Here is an 18851-nt window from a genome sequence, read left to right on the forward strand (position 1 = left end):
CCAACACCTGCGATTCGAAGGCATCCTTAATGCCATTCTCCTCTGTCCGCTGCATCTAGGTCTATTTTTAGTGGATATTGATTGAATTACACGATGAAACATGTTAACAGTGCAGCGGGTGGTGTGTAGCACTGTGCAGCTGATGGGAAATGCGGTTATTTCTTTCACTTAAGGGCACATAAGTCATTCATTTAAAGATTCATTGCTGCACAATGTGATTCATCAACCTCTTGTGGGGCCTTTCTCATTGTAGTTCTTCATTCCAGCTGTCAGGCGCATGAGTTATGGCTGCATATTTACACATTGCTTGCATCCGTTTTTGCTTCTTCCCCTCAACACAGATTTGCATCCAAACAGAAGCTGATATTTAAAGATTCAAAGTGGTGATAGGAATTAAAAATGCAGAAGAGCAACTGAGTGTGCAAGTGGGTCAAATTCTAGTTTTAAAAAAGATAATTCAGCATTAGAGAAAACACTACAAATCCTCCTTCAGGTCATCCCCTGCCATAATGTATTCCCACACTGCCCCTACAGGCCGTGGGTGGTAATGCAGTGACCTGATAACTGGAGTTGTACAAAGCCTTTAATAGCAGAGGGCTGTTTAGTTCCCTTCTCCCCAGGGGCAAAGGGTAATAATGGTTTGATGGGGAAGATATTGCAGGCTGTGACCTCATTTGGATTCAGGATGTGTTTCACTGGACTGAGAGAGCCGGCTTTGTATAGTGTCTGTGTGTGTGCGAGTATTTGGGTCTGATCGTGTCCTTCCTGGTGACATGCTTAAGAGAGATGAGCTATCAGAATTCAAAGGCATCCATCAAACTACTAATTATGCACATCACCCTCCCTACTGGGGCGGAGGGACACCTCATGGTCACCTGGGCCATGGCAACATATTTTCCTCTCTCTGGGTCTCTCTGGCCCTGATCCTTAATGCTACATCATCAGCTGAGAGTAGTGCAGACAAGGGGGCAAAACAGAAGAAGAAGAAGAAGAAGAAGAAGCTTTACCTCTACTTAGCTGTTTAAGGTGAAGAATGTTCAGTGTCTAGCAAAAGACAGGAGCACAAAGCAGCGCCACTCTGCTTCTCCTAGAGGGATTGGAAGCACTCCTCAGCACTCTGGAGAACAAAAAACAAATGCACACACACACACACACACACACACACAGGCAGCCTTCTCACCTCGTCCTGAATTATTGATAGATATTGTTTGAGTATTTTCCAGATAATTAAAAATCCGTACTGTACCCCTTTTTTGCTTCTTTTTTTAAAATTCCACACTTTCACAATTGTGGCTTAACCCATCTGAGATGCATAACAATTTAATCATGTGTAATTGTTTTATTAATTAAAGAGATGATGAAAGCAGGCTGCAAAATGGATGACTGAACAAATACTCATCAAGCTAATCAGCTGCTTGTGGCTCTATCCAAACACTGCAGAGTGTATTTGTTATTTATCATGATTTCACTGTTGACTGCACTTAAAAGTTGACTTTGCATCGTTATACTGTTGATATATAGACTCAGCTGACAACAGCTGGGTCAAGAGTTGTCCGAATAAAACATGAAACATCAGTATAGTTGAAGGTTTAGATTATGATCACATTTTCTGTGTTTATCAATAAACATCCTTGGACAAAACTAGAACAATAAATATGAATAATAAGATTAAAGGCATGATAGCAGCTCTTTTTAGGCATGTTTAAATTGAGTTATTAGTCCTAAACACAAAGTACAACTAAGGCTGATGGGAATGTTATTACTTCTCCTGCTATTTGGTTGTAAAACTATATATGTGGAAAATTTAAATTTTACGTCATGATGATGGTGCTTGTGGAAGAAATCCAAAGATCAGCAAAGTTAGTCAAAGTTATGATTCATCCTGAGGGTGATGAATTTTTGTACCAACAGTTGGGTAACAATTTATTTGAAGGGGCATGCATAAGACTCACATGGCACTGTGACACATGACAATTATGTCACCTTTTTTTTTTTTGCAAAGTTGACATTGTTTGGGATGTCTTAGACAAGAACACAGGATTATATCCTCAAACAGAGTACCCCAACATATTCATGTACATTTACATTTTGTATTTTTAACATTTGTGATCATGTATGCTCAAACAGGCAGTAAGGAAGTAGTTAAACAGATTATGATACTGATTTAAAATACCTTAGTCAGCAACTTAAATGTACTTAGACATTATTGAGAGGAGTTTTCCACTTTTTTTCTTTTGTGATGGTTTCACCATCTCAAACAATGTCAACTTTGCATTAACGGTGACATAATTGACTGGCTGACACTCAATGACAACATTCATAAGCATGCATTAAGCCTCCATCTTGATGACAGTGTCATGTCAGTCTTATGTATACCTCTTCAAACGAAGTGTTTCCAATAGTTGTTGATCCATTTTACACAAATCCACAAATGTTGCATAAAAAGTCAGTAGGGTTATTCTACTGGTGATTATAATGCAATATTTGAATACAATTCATATACACGGTTGCCCATAAAGTTGGAATAAAATATATTTTACCTCTATCCATGAAATGAGTGACAATGTGATTTATTCTTGACAGATAAAGTCCATATCTTCTCAAAACTGTATTAATCATTCTCTCCCAAACATATTACAATGAAAATGAAACCACAATGAACAGAGGATTGTGTCTGAAACAAAATTATTCCAACTTTATTGGCAACTGTGTAATAGCTGTTGAGATATTTCAGTTTAGACCAAAGTAATGGACAGACAGAGTGACATTGACGCTCACTGTTAGCACAACTAAAAAACGACCTGAAACAAAAAGCAGCCATCCAAGTACTCTCTGGTTCGTCCTTGTTCAATGTTGTGACTGCTTTTTTGTTTTTGTTTGCCTCCCAGCTTCCCTGGCAGTCAAAATATTAAAAGCACTGGATAAAACGCTCCACCTGTGCTTTTAAAAAAGGTAAAGAAGACATGGCAAAGCCAGCATATTTATGCTTATGAGTCAAAGTGAGAACACACAGACACATGTAGGCGACACTGTGTCACACAGCGATAATACATGAACATCTCGTCTATTTCACATGCAAACACGCACCTCATCTTCTTATCACTTTTACACAAAGGACAGCTTGACACATTTCACACATCAACACCTCCTCAGTCCCAGAGGGAGCAGCAGCCCCTTCTATCTCCATTTACCTGTTAGTGTGAGAACATCTGGGAACTTTTCAAGTGAATGTTTTTAGGATTATGAAGCTACTAAAGCCTCATTTCCAATGCATGGTACCGGCACGACTCCCCCCAACTAGTTTGAAACGGCTTTTTTTTTTGGTTTTCAATTAGAAAAAGTTGGGGATAGTAACTGGGACTTTTTTTTAGGTAGCTTTAGGCGTCCGTTCGGTTAGTCCGAATCAGAGTGAAATTGATACGTTTGGTTCGTTTTGTGTTTAGTCTGGTTTGCTTTCACAGTGCAGATATGTAAGCGGAGCAAATTAAAAAAAAAAAGATTTGAAGAGGGGCGTGTACGAAGGTGGAGGGCTGGAAATCTACTATTCCTTCTTATTGGTTAAAAAGTTGGCGGTGAAAAGTGTCAACAAACCAACGTGCAACCGATCACATACCCTTAATCATACCAGCAGTAATCTGCTCTGGTGTTCCGACCAAACTAATTTGGAGAGAAACACTCAGAAGGAGCTCCTGTTGAGGCTCCAGGTCGTCAATAATGTGTTGATCCATTATTTACAACGTGTTGCGATCAGACAGCTGTATAATCAGAGAGGGCACTTGATGCACTCCTACCACAATCTGTTTCAACCATGCAGGTACATATTAAGTAATTTTAAGCAATATTGATAATTCTGCAATCACAAATTAGACTTCGCTCAGTGGTAGCCCACATGAAACTGAAGGACACAAATTTAATCTTTATAATAATATCTGTGTACATCTCACTGCGTAGGTAGCCCACAATCCACTGCGTTTTGGTTAATTTCCTTTAATTGGGTCGGATTCTGGTCGGATTCTGTTCACAGAAACGGACCAAAACCCTATCTGCAGGTGGTAAATGGTAAATGGAGGGCACTTATATAGTGCTTTGGATAAAAAAGCGCTATTTTTCATTTTACACTACAGACTGCGCTCATTCACCCAGTTACACACACATTCATACTGGTGGCCGAGGCTACCAGGGCACACTTGTTCCACCTTCTGCCACCATTAGGAATTCATTCATACACCGACAATGCAGCATCGGGAGCCATTTGGGGTTCAGTATCTTGCCCAAGGATACTTCGACATGTAGGCTGCCATGGTCAGGGACCACCAACCTTCCGATTAGGGGGTGACCGCTCACGGGGTGACCGCTCTACCAACTGAGCCACAGGTGTCAACTGGTTGTTCTGGTCCGCAGCAGAGTACGATTTGGGTGTTCACACGCAACCACACTAACTGTAACAAGGACCAGAGTTTGATTAAAATGGACTAAACTTTGGGTTGTGAAAGTGCCCTTTGACATGTTTTTATAGTGGAAAACAAAATCAAGAAAATCACCAAAAGTGAGTCGTAGTAAAAATAATTAACGCTCACTCAAACCAGGAGCTGTAACATCGTGGGGCCTTCCTGGAAATCTCCCCTGGATGTTGTGTTTTTCGCTGCCACACACTCACAATCGGGAGTGTGCATCGTTGCGAAAAGTGTGGAGAGGTGAAGTGTGATGCAAAGAAAGATGTGGAGTACTTAGGTGAGTGCGGTGAGCAGCCTATCACCCGTGGCGGCCTTTGCCACCTTCCAGCAAGGCTCGTCAACTGCTGCCTGAGCGGACAGTCAGCTTAACACGGCCTGTCACTTTGGATCTCAGTAATCACCACAAGTCATCCACAGAGAAGGAGGAAGAGAAGGAAGAGAGATGGGGGAAGAATAAAGGAGTGCAGCGATTTAGGCAAAGTGGCATAGCTGATCAGATGTGGGAAGCACCATCCATCCCTTGCTTGCAAACACACAACTTTAAGTAGATACATCTTGACATTATGTGTGTGTGTTTTGTAACAGAGGGACAGTGCAGCTATTTGTGTCACAGAGTAACAGCTGGCACTGCTCAGTCTTACATCTATTTCTATATCCCTTCTCCACAAACTTTCCTTAACCACAGTTTGCTCTTTATGAGTTAATATCTCCAACGCGGCACAGATTACGATGAAAGTCTTCTATCAAGTTGTTATTGATGCTTCCTGATCTTTAATGAGATGCTGCGGGTTGAGATAAATTTCAAAAGAAGCAGAGAAAAGCTGATGCCTGAGATATAAGAGCCCGATATAGGCTTAGAAGCATTTATAAGTCCTCGAGTCTTGCCATCCGGTACATCACATCTGTCACCGCCTATAGAATAAGCAAGTGTGTGTGTCTACGCATGTCCGTGCTCCGCGGTGACTTATGTGGGTCATCGATGCCCTACGGTGCGGCATGCCCAGTCCAGTAGTGGAGGTGTGCTGATGTCAGGTTGCATTTAGCAGGGCATGATGATTAACCAGGGATGTGTCCTTGTTATTACAGAGAAGAGCCAGAAGAAAAGAGCGTTGATCTGTTAAATTGGGAGATGGATAGAGAGAGGCCGGCCTTGGATACTGATCACTAACAATGATGGATAACGGGGGCAGCAGGGCATCTGGGAGGCAGCTTTGTAGCCTGGGATTGAAAACATTAGCTCCAAATACTGACACAAAGCAACCAAGTGCTGTTTGCTTTGAGTCAATGTGTTTTACTTTGTAAAGATTACACTATGCATACACTTTTCTTTTTTTAAATATTTTTTTATCCTACGATTTTTGTAACCCATTTATTTTATTACCAAGACTATGCATACACTATAAATATTCTATCAATATTCAGATACGTCTTGTGGAAGTTGCACACTGCTCTCAGCAGCTGCTACACATCTGTATGCACATTCTGAATCTATAATGTATATTTTGCAGGCTTAAAGTCCTGAATTGAACTAAAAATCCATAGCACTACTTTCCCATTCTTACAGAGATGTGCTACCAAGGAAGATATATTGTCACAGACATAGGATGTGCAACCCTGTTTCCAAAAAAAGTTGGGACACAGTGAAAAGGTGATTAAAAACAGAATGCAATGACTTGTAAGAAAACCTGAAACTTTTGTTTTTTGTAAATATACATACATTTTTTCTGAATTTGGCACATTCAGTTTGTATTTACACAATGTCCCAACTTTTTTGGAATTGTAGACGTATCATTTTTACGCTTTAACACCTCATTAATGTATATTATCGCAGTGTATCAGTAGGAGGCAACGCCCATGGTCGCATAAATGTTAATAGTTTGCCTTTGCAGGCCAACAGGTTACGCTTAAAGGCCACACAAAGTCTCTGGAGAGGGGGAATCCAAATCTACTGGATTTTCCTGCAGACGCTGCATTCAAGAGCTGTAAATATTATAATAGCACTGTATGGAATCAGTTAAACAAGCCTTTACAGAAATATTCCTTCAAATATAAACTGAAACCTGGACACTTGATGGACCAGCTGTGTTTAAGGCTACAGCTTCTACTGTCACTATGTCCTGACAGTACTACATGAGACTGATAACCAATAAAAAGAATTTGTGTCTCTGCCTCCTACTAGTTCTCCTAATTGCATTCTTTTGCAATAATCCATCGCACCTGAGCAGAAAATCAACCAATCAGAACTGAGCATTTTCCAACCCGACTGTCAATCAAGTCAATGACTGTTAATGAAACGCGATCAAACTGTCAAATGCAGCGCTGATCAAGATGCTGTTATCGCATTGCTTATGTTTTCAGAACATATTTTAGAGACTGTTTAGCTGTAAAATCACAAAGTTTGTGAACCGGCCACCTTCTTGAAAACAGTCAATCAAACGTTCCCAGCAGAGAGGAGCAGGGGGAGACCTGCAGGAAGAGGTCTCGCTTTACTTCCGATTCTGGTGTGTTTTTGCCTTTAACAGTTTCCCTGTCTGCTTCAGTTTACTATAAATACTACTGTTTGATCTGTTTTAGTTCCCTTAATGTTGCGTTCTTTGAGTTAGTGAGACATGTGATTGGCCGACTACTGCAGCAGCTTCAACCCTTACAGTGTGTGGGGTGGTGAGGTTGAGCACAGAGTGGGCAGTTTAGTTCAACTTGCCGGGATTCCCAGTTCCTGGCACTAATCATCCGGTCAGTCATGTTTCACTATAATATTAACTGGTGTTAATAACCGCTTTTGCACCTTTGGAAACCTTTAAAAACTTGGATTTAGTCTTTGGTTCTGTCTGGGAGTGACAACAACGTGTGCAGCTACAGTATGTGTGTGTGTGTGTGTGTGTGTGTGTGTGTGTTAAAGCAGTAGGGGTGCACACAAATGGGTATTGGAGCCTAGTGTGGAGGGGAAACACTCTCTTCCTGAGCTTGGGGAAAAGGAAGGAAGCCATCTCCAGTAACCAACACACACACACACACACACTGTAGTACTCCTGCTCCTACATACAGTAAATCTAGGAATAGACTTTGACTTCTGCATATGAACACCCACCTTGCAGGGCCTGTCTATTATTTTTAAATTCAAAGATTATGGGATGACCACCATGACTAACATCATCGCTGCTCAAAATATTTCTAGTGTAGGTGGCCCATGGTTCATGCATTTGGAATAAAACAACTGTCTCTTATTATTTCCTTCCCCTCCTGGAGATCCTGCCTTTCTCGGGCCCACCCCTGTAAACAGGATGCTCACGTGGGTGTCCCACCCATCTCCCTGCTTCCTCCACTGTGCATTCCCATGGCCAGACTGAAGCGTTTGCCTCCATCCCACGTCCATACGAGATGGTTGTAAACGGCAACATCCGTACAAGAGAATCATTCAAACTCGTCTTTATCAAAAGGGCAGCCCACTCATGCTGTCTGTGTTGTTCTCCCTCTGCAGATTGTCTTGCTGTTCTGCTGTTTTTGGTCCACCAACATTCAGGGGGGACAATTAGATGGACGCACATATGGAGATGGTTAATCACTGTCACTGTGTCAGTGTGTGTGTGGGTGTGTGTGTGTGTGTGTGTGTGTGTGTGTGTGTGTGTGTAGATGTCAGCAAGGGGAAGAGTAGGAGGAGGAGGAGAGTGTGTGTTTGTGCACACGCTTGTGTGGGAGAGAGCACGTTCCAACAAAAGGCCTAAAAATAGTAGGAATATGCCCATGTGACATATTGAGGCTAAAAGCTTGTGAATAATTTGTCTAATGCAACACATACCCCCTTCCCAAGCTCAGTCAGGAAAAATGTGCGCCTGCTGGTTACCTCTGCCAGCCAGCAAAGTTGGAAGGGGGGAACCAGTCTGTTCAGTCACACCAGTCAGTTCGTTTGTCTGTGAGCAAGATGTCACATGGCATCTGAAATGATTGCTCCTGGCACAAATAATACTTGATTAGGTTTTGGTGGTAATCTAGAATTTATGAATCAGGTGTGCCTGTTATTCCATTTTCCCTTCTTTTTTTTAGGTTCAGAGCAGATATCTGGCCATTTTTATTTGAGAGCTGATATCTGGCCATTTTTCATGGAAAATGGATAGATATAAGCTCTTAAATTAAACTCTTATGAGCTATTTTTGTTGTTATCATTATATTTTTCCAAACCATTAGTACCTTTAGTTATCAGGCATTACATGAACAAGAAATTAAAGAAAACAAGGGTGGTCTAATCATTTTTTCCATGACTGTACATTAGGGTTATTAGGAATGTACAAGTATTCAGGTACTTATTTTATAAAAAAAGCGTTGTTTATGAATCGATAATATCAACGTGTTTCTATTAAATTTGTGTCATGGTTTATAGGTACATGCTCGTAAATATTTCCCTGTAAAATCATATCTTTGTTGGCTTCCTTATCTCATCTTTCTTATCTTTTCTTCCCCACATTTCCTCTTAAAGGAAAGTTCAGTCCCTAATTTAACTCGCTTATCTAAACCACTTATTTGGAAGTGAAAAGTGGACACCTGTTATATTTGTCCGCTGCCTTGTAAGTCTATTTATGTGTCCAGCTAGACGTCAGCAACATTAATGGACATTTGAACTTCTAAATAAGTAAATGAGTTTGTCTTGTGCTGTTTGTTTTAAAGCCTTGCCTTGGCAAGAAAGGTAGTACATGAAATGCTCCTATACTCAATGGGAACGATGGTCAGAACTGTAAGACCCAGGTTGTAAAAAGGCCGTTTTCTACTTTATTCCCCTTCCCTTTCCGAAAACAATATTTCACACAACATTTAGCATTTTGCTCCCGACCAGCACCTATACCACACATGAGTGCACACATACTCACAAAAATACAAATACGCAGTCATTTAATAGCATTTCATGTGGAGTGGATGGTAATGATGACCCTTTAAAGAGAGATAAAACCTGCAGTTTTGCTCCCTCCCTGCACACTCCACTTGCTTCTGAGGATCAATTAAATGAGTGTGAGGATCAACAGTGGAGGGGAGGGGGGACAGTGTAGAGGTTTTGGATGCAGTATAAGGAAAACAAAACAAAACATACAGTGACTGTCACTCATTTCTGATTTCCATTCTTGAAAAAATAATGAAAGAAACATTTACAATTCAACCATTGTGGTCTTGTAGAGAAGGATTAAGACAGCTAAAAATCTTCTTTATTCAGATATTTCGGTAGATTTGCTCAAATTGCCATATTGAATTTAGGCAGAATTTGATACAACATACCTGTAAGTATAGGAACAAATAATTTGGAACAATACAGATGTCTTTCTTCTCCTCATTGCTCATTAAAACCCATTTATCCATCTTTATCCTTAGATTATGATTGCCAGCCTTTGATTAGGGCTGTCACGTCGAGGCAAACTGCCAGAGCACAGGCAGAAATGATTGGAAAAACAGATTATGCTACTTAAATTGGCATATACATTATATTATAGATAGCTTCAAAGCTTTCTGCACAGTATGAACTGCATTTGCTCTAATAGGACCATATTTAAGTTGGCATTGCCTGAGGCAGATTTAAAAATAATCCTTCACAAAAAGGAGTAAGACACATATCTTTTCCCCCAGAACCACCCACTTGTGTTAAAGCAGTTTAAAAACAAATGGATATTCCTTGGCTTCATTGTTACTTCACAAGCGTTATTTCCAGCCATGAGATGGTTATTAATGCTGTGTTGCAGTTTTATGTTATGCATGCTGTTGGGAAGGTCTCACATGTGTGTCTAACGTATGACTTTGTAATGAGTGTTGCATTCTCACACTTTTGCTCAGAAGATTGAGTCGTAAGGAGGCTGCATCTTTGCACAGTAGACAGTTGTTCAAGGGCTTGAGCTCAGCTGCATGCCCTCTAGTTATGCACTATAGTCTCTGCTGTTCAAGCATATCAAGACAGCTCACCCTTGTAATCAAACATGACTCCTGATCAGCATTTAACAATAGCGTGTTATGTTACAAACTCAGCATTTAGTCAAAGCAAATATCATTTTGCGAAGTAGGCTATTGATTCTGCTGTGAACACAAGATTAGCTTGTAGCACGGAGGAAAGGTCAGGCTTGGTGGCTGTGCTCCTTTTAAAAATTGAATTCAGCTGTGTATATGTTAGTGAGAATAATTATAATACAATATGTTAACTGTCGTGACTTCAAGTTTAGCCACATCAGCTCAATTAAGCAGACCTCTGGTCAGAATGTTATTAAACCCTGCTGAGCGTGTTGGTTGAGCGCAGCGTGCAGTACTGTACTCTACAGTCGGCATGTGAATCCCCTGAATTATTTAAAGCCACCAGAGCGTGTGCAAGTTCACACTTGCTTTACCCCACTGACTCTTTCTTCCTCCCTATAACTCACCTCCACAACCCCCTCTGCTTCAGTCTGTGTTTGGAATGAAGTGAAATATGTGTGAAAGAGACAGCGCAGGATGGACGCAGCTAGTTTACAGTAGGCCACAGGATGTGAGACATTTTCTAAGGCCGTCTGTCGCTTCGAAAGGAAAACTTTGTAAACCATGCAGTGAATCTCCTGGCCGAATGGGAACACAGTGAGGTTAAATATGCTGTAGGCAGAAAACACGAAACCATAGATAGAGTGGAGAAAGCGAAAGCCAGGCAGCTGGACAGATTGAAGAGAAACACAGGGGGGAGGACAACGCATGCCAGCCCGGGGAGGTTTTTTGCGGAGGTGGAGGTAGACAGAAAGCAGGTGGATGTTTAGACAGAACGATAAGACAGCCTGGCTGACAGAACGCCTGATAAGCAGCCTGACTGTCAGGTTTGGCAGGCTGGCGGTGAAGCGAGAGAACAGGGCATGGAGGAAAGGCAGACAGATGGGTAAAACTGAATAAAGGCAGCTAAGAGAATAATTTAAAAGAGGTGCACCTGGTATTGAATTTGAGACTTTATTAATGTTGAGCTGCACTGAATGCAAATCCAGACTATTCAATTCCATGTGTGAAATAGGACATCCGTGGCAGTTGTGCTCAATGTGTTGAGATCTTATGCTAACCGAGCATTGTGATGGTATTGTGGTGAGGGCTCTCAAGCTAACCAGTGTGGGTATATTTATCATATTGTGGCAATATTTAATGGTTAGCCATACAGATTAGATTAAGAAGTTGTCCCCAGTGAAATACAGATTTTCATTAAATTTTGTACAGCTCAAATTTTAAATGTTTGTAATGCTTTGGTTTATGAACAAATACCTGTTAAAACAATGACATCCCTGTACTTACTTTAGGGTTTTTTTTTTTATCAAATATTAGCGTCATATCATGCTGAACTAAGATGGTAAACATAATGAACATAATTTATACCTGAAAACATAAGCATGATAGTGTTGTTAGAAAGCTAATGTTAGCATTTCACTCAAAGCACTGTCTAAATTCCCATAAAACTAATTATAGTTATGTACTTTTTGTTTATTATTTAGTAGCAAATGTTGGCATGCTAATGTGCCAAACTAGATGGTGAACATGATAAACATTACACCTTAGCATTCTCTTTGTTATAATATTAGCATGCTGTTGTTAGCATTTAGCTCAGAGTAGCACAAAAACAAATGACATTCCTGTGAAGTTAATTTGTGTTTAGTACTTACTAGCAAGTGTTAATAGCATGCTAATATGTTAAACTGAGATGGTGAACATGATAAACATTAGCAACCTGAGCATTTAACTCAAAGGACTACTGTCTTAATACCCATAAAATTAATGATATTTATGTACTTTGTGTTTAGTGGTAAGTGTCAGCATGCTAATATGCTAAACTCAGATGGTGAACATGATAAATATTATACCTCTAAACATCAGCATTTTACAGTTGTCTTTTTTTAGTATGTTAGCATGCCAATGTTAGCATTCAGCTCAAAGCACCAATGGGCTGGCTGAAAACTGCTAATCTTGTTTAGTTTTTACTAGAATTGTGTACTATAAAAAAAACTTACACCTAAGAATTTGACAGACTTGTGTTAGGTGCTAACTACTATCTGTTTGTTTGTTTTTGTTCCAGGGAAGCCCCAAAGCATCGAGAGCTCAGAGCGGGTCCAACTGTCAGGGACATACAACGTTCGGAAAGGGAAGCTCCAGCTACCTGTCAACCGCTGGACCAGACGGCAGGTCATCCTGTGCGGCACCTGCCTCATCGTCTCCTCTGTCAAGGAGAGCCAGACGGGGAAGATGCACATCCTGCCTCTTATTGGAGGAAAAGTATGTCAAGTCACGCCCCAACTGGACATGACTAGTAACAAATAATATTTTTTTTCCCATCCTGCTTTTATTGTGATGATGTTATATAGTTTATACTCTGAATCATAAACCAATAATATCGTATCACCAGAGTGACCTGATAAAGTCGCTCTTATTACCCTCTGCGAATGTCTCCCTGTGCAGTGAGGATTGTTGTTGATGGCATTTTACCTCCAACAACTGTTTGTCCTTTAGTGAAACCGAGCAAAGCTTCCTGCTTTGTTCGTTTTAGCTCAAGGTCAAACAGAAATAGTGCGTACTGGAAGTCAAAATATTTTCTGTATTCTTCAAGGATGTTTTTGCACATTTCTAATCTGTAATGGATCACCATAGCATTCAAGAAGCCTTATTGCGCTCTACTTTTTTTTCTTAAGTGCCTTTCCAAAAATGACCTTTATCTGTTTATTGCTTTATGGATCTGTTTATCTCCATGGCCACTAAATAAACTCCAAGGGCGCTCCTGAAAAGCTTTTTTACCCGCCTGCCTGACACAAAGGACACACTCCGCCACACCCACTTTTTAAACATTTCACACACAGCACCTGACCTCTAGTCAACCATTCATCCATACACTTGCCTCTGCATGTGCTGTGTGTGGTGAGTTTGTTTGTATGCGTGCCAGTATTCTATTCAAACACCACAACGAGTCAGCCATTCATTCTTAGAGTCTTAGAGTCCATGTGCTTGAGTGCGTAACTCTGCATGTCTAAAGTACAATTTCACATACATTTATTCTTGTTCATGTCACGCACATCTGTTCATTATATGATCATGCATGCTTTATATATTGTCATGTGAGCTTCTGGTTGACTGAATGCGTCTACCCTGCAGCCATGAAGCATTTTATTTCCTTCAACAGAAGCTTATTCAAATAAAAACTAATGTATTAAGACATCCATGTGTCAGCTTGTTCCTCCCTCCTTCCTGTGTGACTAACTCTATATGCATGGGGTTATCATTTATATTCAGAGGGAGGTCAGAGATGCCAGTATTTCAAACTGTAATGTCACTCTTATGTGTGTGTGTGTGTGTGTGTGTCGTTCTGCAGGTGGAGGAGGTGAAGAAGCACAATCACTGTTTGGCCTTCAGCTCGGCGGGGCCTCAGAGTCAAACGTACTACGTCAGCTTTGACAGCTTCACGGAGCACCTGCGCTGGCACAGACACGCTGCCAAGGTACTGTGTGTGCATGTGCATTAGTGTCAAAGAAAGAAAAGTAGAGCATAAGCATATGCTCCCTGGTGCTATTACGGGTCAGCTGCATTGTATATCAGAACATGCGTGACTGCAAGTGGAAGTATGAAAATATGGCTCCCACTACTATCCCATTCCCTGTATGAGCTATGAGTGTGATGGAAAACTGTACTTATTACACTGCCGTCCAATCTGTAGTATAAGAGTCTCTGGGTGCACTCACACACATAAACACCACTTATGGCTCTTGCTCCTTTCTCTCATTTGAACTCAAGTAGGCCACAGCCAGAAAACCTCTTTTCTAAATATTAACAGGGACGTGCATGTCACCAGCACCCACAGGGCCACTCAGAATAGAAGCCTGGATAGAAGCAGCACGTGCCGCAGTGACGACTGCTGAGCCTCGAGCAAACTCCGCTCTGAAACGCTCGAGTTAACAGGGTGTAGATATCGTCTTTTAAGATGAGGCCGACGCTTATGCTGTCATTTTATTTTAGATTACCTCATGTGTTTGTGTAAATTTGACTAACAAATCACAGGTTAACTGCTCTGTGCACCTGCGCTAAACTAGATTAAACAATGATGTAATGTGTGATGTCAGGTCACTAACCTGTTGGGCTTTCTCATAACTTCTCCTGACTCCGTAATCCTAAGAAGATTGGCCAGTGAATGACATTTAACCACTGAGCAGCAGGCTACTTGCACACACACACACACACACACACACACACACACACACACAGTAAACCAGTTAAGTCTTGTGCTGTAGTGATAATCCTGTTTAACTCCACGTTTCTCTTTCTCTCTGCTACCTCTCCACTCTTGTCACTTTCCATCCCCCCACCTCTATATAGATGGTGTCCCAGAGGATCAACTCGGTAGACCTGTCCTGCTGCAGCCTGGAGCAACTTCCTCCCAACCTCTTCTACAGCCACGACCTCACCCATCTTAACCTCAAACACAACTTCCTGCCCGCAGACCAGCGGCTACAGCAGCTGCAGAGGTACAATAACGTCATAAACATACAGTAAACACACCTGAGGCTTAAGCTGCATATTTATTTCCATAAATTGATAAGGCGGGTTGATATATTGGGATTTATATCATCAATTTAGGAGAACTGTCAACAGTGGGATCTGAGTCCAGTCAGTTACTATCCAACATCATAGTACTACTTTTTCTATCTCTCTTCTACATTTAAACTATTAATTAAAAAATGATTGCTGTAGTGGATTGTAATCAAGTACATGCTCAAGTACTGTACTTAAGTACAAATTTGAGATGCTTGTATTTTACTTAAGTATTTCTATTTTATGCAGCTTTATAGTTCTACTCCACTACAGCTCAGAGTCAAATGATGTAATTTCACTACACTACATGTGTCTGACAGCTTTAGTAACTTCAGATTACAGTTGCTGAAGGATGCTTCAAAGCTTAATAAACTATTTAAAAACGCTCTTTGATCAGCTGGAATATGCATCGCCATAAAGCTGAAAACAGAGCTGTTTTTCTGACAACATGGAAAGTTTACTTTTAAAGAGCAATGCGACAATAATATGATAATCCTATATATAATATGATGCATTGCTAACTACCCAATGGTATATAAAGGAGCTAAAATTATCCCAACCATAAAGATTACAGCAGTAATATGCAACATACACATTAACACAGCAGTATTATTTATCCAGAAACATCATATTTAATAGTAAAACACGGAGAAGGAGAATTTTACTACTCGGTGAGTATGTTTACTTTAAGTACATTTTGCTGTTGAGAGATATTTTACAAAGCTTTTGAATGCAGGGCATTTACTTGTAATGGAGTATTTTCACAGTGTGGTCTTGAACCTTGAGTTCTTCTTCCACCACTGCTCAAGTGTATCGATATTGGCTTATAGAAGGGTAAGAAAGGAGAGGATGGACATGAGGAGGCGTTACAGGTGGAGGAGACAGTTCAGGGTGGTTTGGATCTGCTGGTTTGCACACGATGAGACTCGAGGAGGTTTAGCAAAGCTTAGCATAATGTTTCCACAACAGGAGTTAGGCTGGGCTATTGTACAAGGAGGGGCAAGACGAGACACTGACACAGTGAGGTTTCACTAGACGCAGCAGGTCATGGCTGGCTGCTTTGGGCAGCTTAAGCTTTCTCCTGCAATTTGCGAGCCATCAAACCTGAGCAGTCTAGGACTGGGGCCATTGGCATGCAGGGACTCAATAGGCTAGCCAGGGCTGTGCTGTACCAGGCCAGGCCAAAGGAGCCCAGAGCCCAGAAGGGTAGATGAGTCTGCAGGGAAGCTTTTAATGTGCCTGGCCTCCCTCACTCTCTCTCTCTGTGGGCACCATCTGCTGCATGCTTATCATGGTCCCAGATTAAAGCCCACAGCCAAGACGTGTGTCTGTGTGTCTGTGTGTGTGTGTGTGTGTGTGTGTGTGCGTGTGCATGCATGTATTTGCATTCATGTACACAGTGGTACATGTGCACGCCTGTCACAGCCTTTCTTTCTGAAGATTATTGGCAGGAGATTTTTATCATTCCATTGAGTGCATTGTGTGAATCTGATGCTTGGGTATGTGTTTGCAATGTTTGCAGAATGGAGAGTCTGTATATGTGAGAGGGAGAGAGAGTAGCTTGCTGTATGCAACAGAAAAAAAGTGGCTGCAGGCTACTAATTTGGGGTCAGTGCATACAAAGTCTTGATACAGTATGGCATTCGTTTTTTCTTTTTTGCCCCTCTTTTTAAGATGATCGTCTGACAGGAATGTGTGTGTGTGTGTGTGTGTGTGTGTGTGTGTGTGTGCGTGTATAATCAGGCGTGCTTGTGTGTCTTCTTGAGAAGAATTGTGAATGAGTAGGTCAGGATTATATCATATTCTGAATCTTTTTGTTGTTGATGATGATGCGAGGGAAATATCTCGTTTTGATGTCTGGGTGAGTGATGCACAGCTCCCCTGCTGGTCAAGCAAGATAACATCCATTTATCTTTGCCAAACCTAAGTAGGCTCATCCGCATTTGACCCAGCATGACAGAAAAAGAGGTCAGTAATGAGAAAGAGATGAATAGTTGGCTGAAAATAGAGCCGTTTTGACAGAAACATGCAGCAGAGTTACTTGGTACTCGGGTTGCCCCTGAGAGACTGAAGTCAAAAGAGCTAGAGTCAGGAACAATGATACTCTGCTGAATGAAGGTGTATGTGTTTTAGTGTGGACAGTCTGTTTGGTTTCAGTATAAACACTGGCTTTCTTTGACATCTATTATGGGGTCATAGTGCTTTGTATTTTTCCAAGAGGAATGGAATGTGTGAACCTGCCACATGCCTCTCCCCTTCTCTCTCTTTTCTCTCTGGCCAAATACTAACTGGTGGGTGATTTGCCAATCAGATATGCATAATACGTTGTCTGGGATACTAGCTTTCTCCTTTGGCATGGGACTGCCTTCCCAGCATGCATCCCTCTGTGAGAGAGAGGTCACCACTCACTGAGGGGAAATATCTGAGGTTCTATGCATATGATTGAACCTTTGGCCTGTTTATTTACATATGTATGATGGTTTAGCAAGTTATGAAGGACATATAAGTCATGCAAATGAAGGCAGCAGGAAAAGGAGGGGGAGGAAAGTTGGACAGAATAGTGGCAGAAAGATAGAATTAGAGACGAAAAGGGATATTTAAGTCCACGTGAAGGGATTAAAGTTGCATCGATTGGTTGTTTTGGACACTTTCTGGAAGTAGAAACACAATATTGACACATTATGTGCACGTGCTGGGTTAAAAAAAAAAACAAGATTGTGACCAGCTCAATGCTTCGTAATGGTAGTCTACAAATCAATGGGTGATGTCATGATGACTAAGTCCATTTCTTTTATATAGTCAATGGCTGAAACACCAAAACAGAAAGCTAAGAGGCTGAGAGGCTCTTTAGAGCTGAGGGGAACTGCACAAATTGATGATAATTTTACAAAAATATGGTTTGGTGCAGCTTAAAACCTGCATTTAATGATTTTATTTGGCCACAACATTTACAGATTATCACCTTATAAAGTTGTTATGGTGACAGCAGGACAGTTGCTAATTTTCACCAAGCAGCATTCATTTGTTTCTGTCCACTTGATGAATGTAGTTCCAATATCCACTCCTTTCAGCACTGTTGTGGTCTCCAACAACTTCAACTAAAACAAATCTGGATGTTCAGCTTGCAAGAAGCTCTCTGTCCTCATACGCTCTATTTTTTAATACATTCTATTCTATTCTTATATTAGTTCAGATTTGCATACACCTTTTTATTATTTATTCTCTTGCTTTTTCTGTTTATCACCACTAGCTGTCCTTGTACTGCGGTAACAACCGAATTCTCCCTCTGGGGATCAATAAAGGTTTCATCTTATCTTATCTTGTGTTTACCAGCTAGTCACTAACTTTGTCTTTCTGCCATTTGTTGCTGGGCAGGTAGTGTAATAAAAGCAGAATCTGATTAATGGAAAATACAAACAATGAACTAAAAGGCCTCACAGAGCTGAGGAGAACTGCACATATTTCTCTGTGGGGCGTGACTTCAAGCCAAACTTATAGTCAGATGATCAAATGACTGTATAAAATAATAATGAGTGCAGCTTTAAATACACCAGGAAAGGAGTGAGGAAAAGGGAGAATAGCATGGTAGGACGGAATGACAGAGCATGACACAGACAAGGAGAGAGTATGAGCATTACTCAGCACATTGCAGGGGCTGATTTAATGGTGGAATGACATTTTCCCACACACACACCCCCCACCCACTGCCTGCAGGAGTCACCCTCAGCTGGAATGACTTGGCCAACCTAATCAATAGCACCAACGTCTCGCCCGCCTTTTCCTCCATCACTATTATATATAGTGTCTGTGTAACCTGCGTGTGTACAAAGGGAGGTAAATCAAGTAGTGCCAGTTGAAGCA

The 18851-nt window shown here is 41.1% G+C and overlaps 1 protein-coding gene across 1 annotated transcript in view; it reads left to right on the forward strand.

Annotated features, from left to right (window-relative positions):
• The window catches only part of phlpp1 (PH domain and leucine rich repeat protein phosphatase 1), a 56511-nt gene that overhangs the window by 22091 nt on the left and 15569 nt on the right, over positions 1-18851 (forward strand). The window contains exons 2-4 of the mRNA XM_059344847.1: positions 12493-12689; positions 13777-13902; positions 14775-14923. Coding sequence (XP_059200830.1) covers positions 12493-12689; positions 13777-13902; positions 14775-14923 — 472 coding nt within the window. The remainder of the gene's footprint in view (positions 1-12492; positions 12690-13776; positions 13903-14774; positions 14924-18851) is intronic.

This window comes from Centropristis striata, chromosome 11 (genome assembly GCF_030273125.1).
Source record: "Centropristis striata isolate RG_2023a ecotype Rhode Island chromosome 11, C.striata_1.0, whole genome shotgun sequence".
NCBI lineage: Eukaryota > Metazoa > Chordata > Actinopteri > Perciformes > Serranidae > Centropristis > Centropristis striata.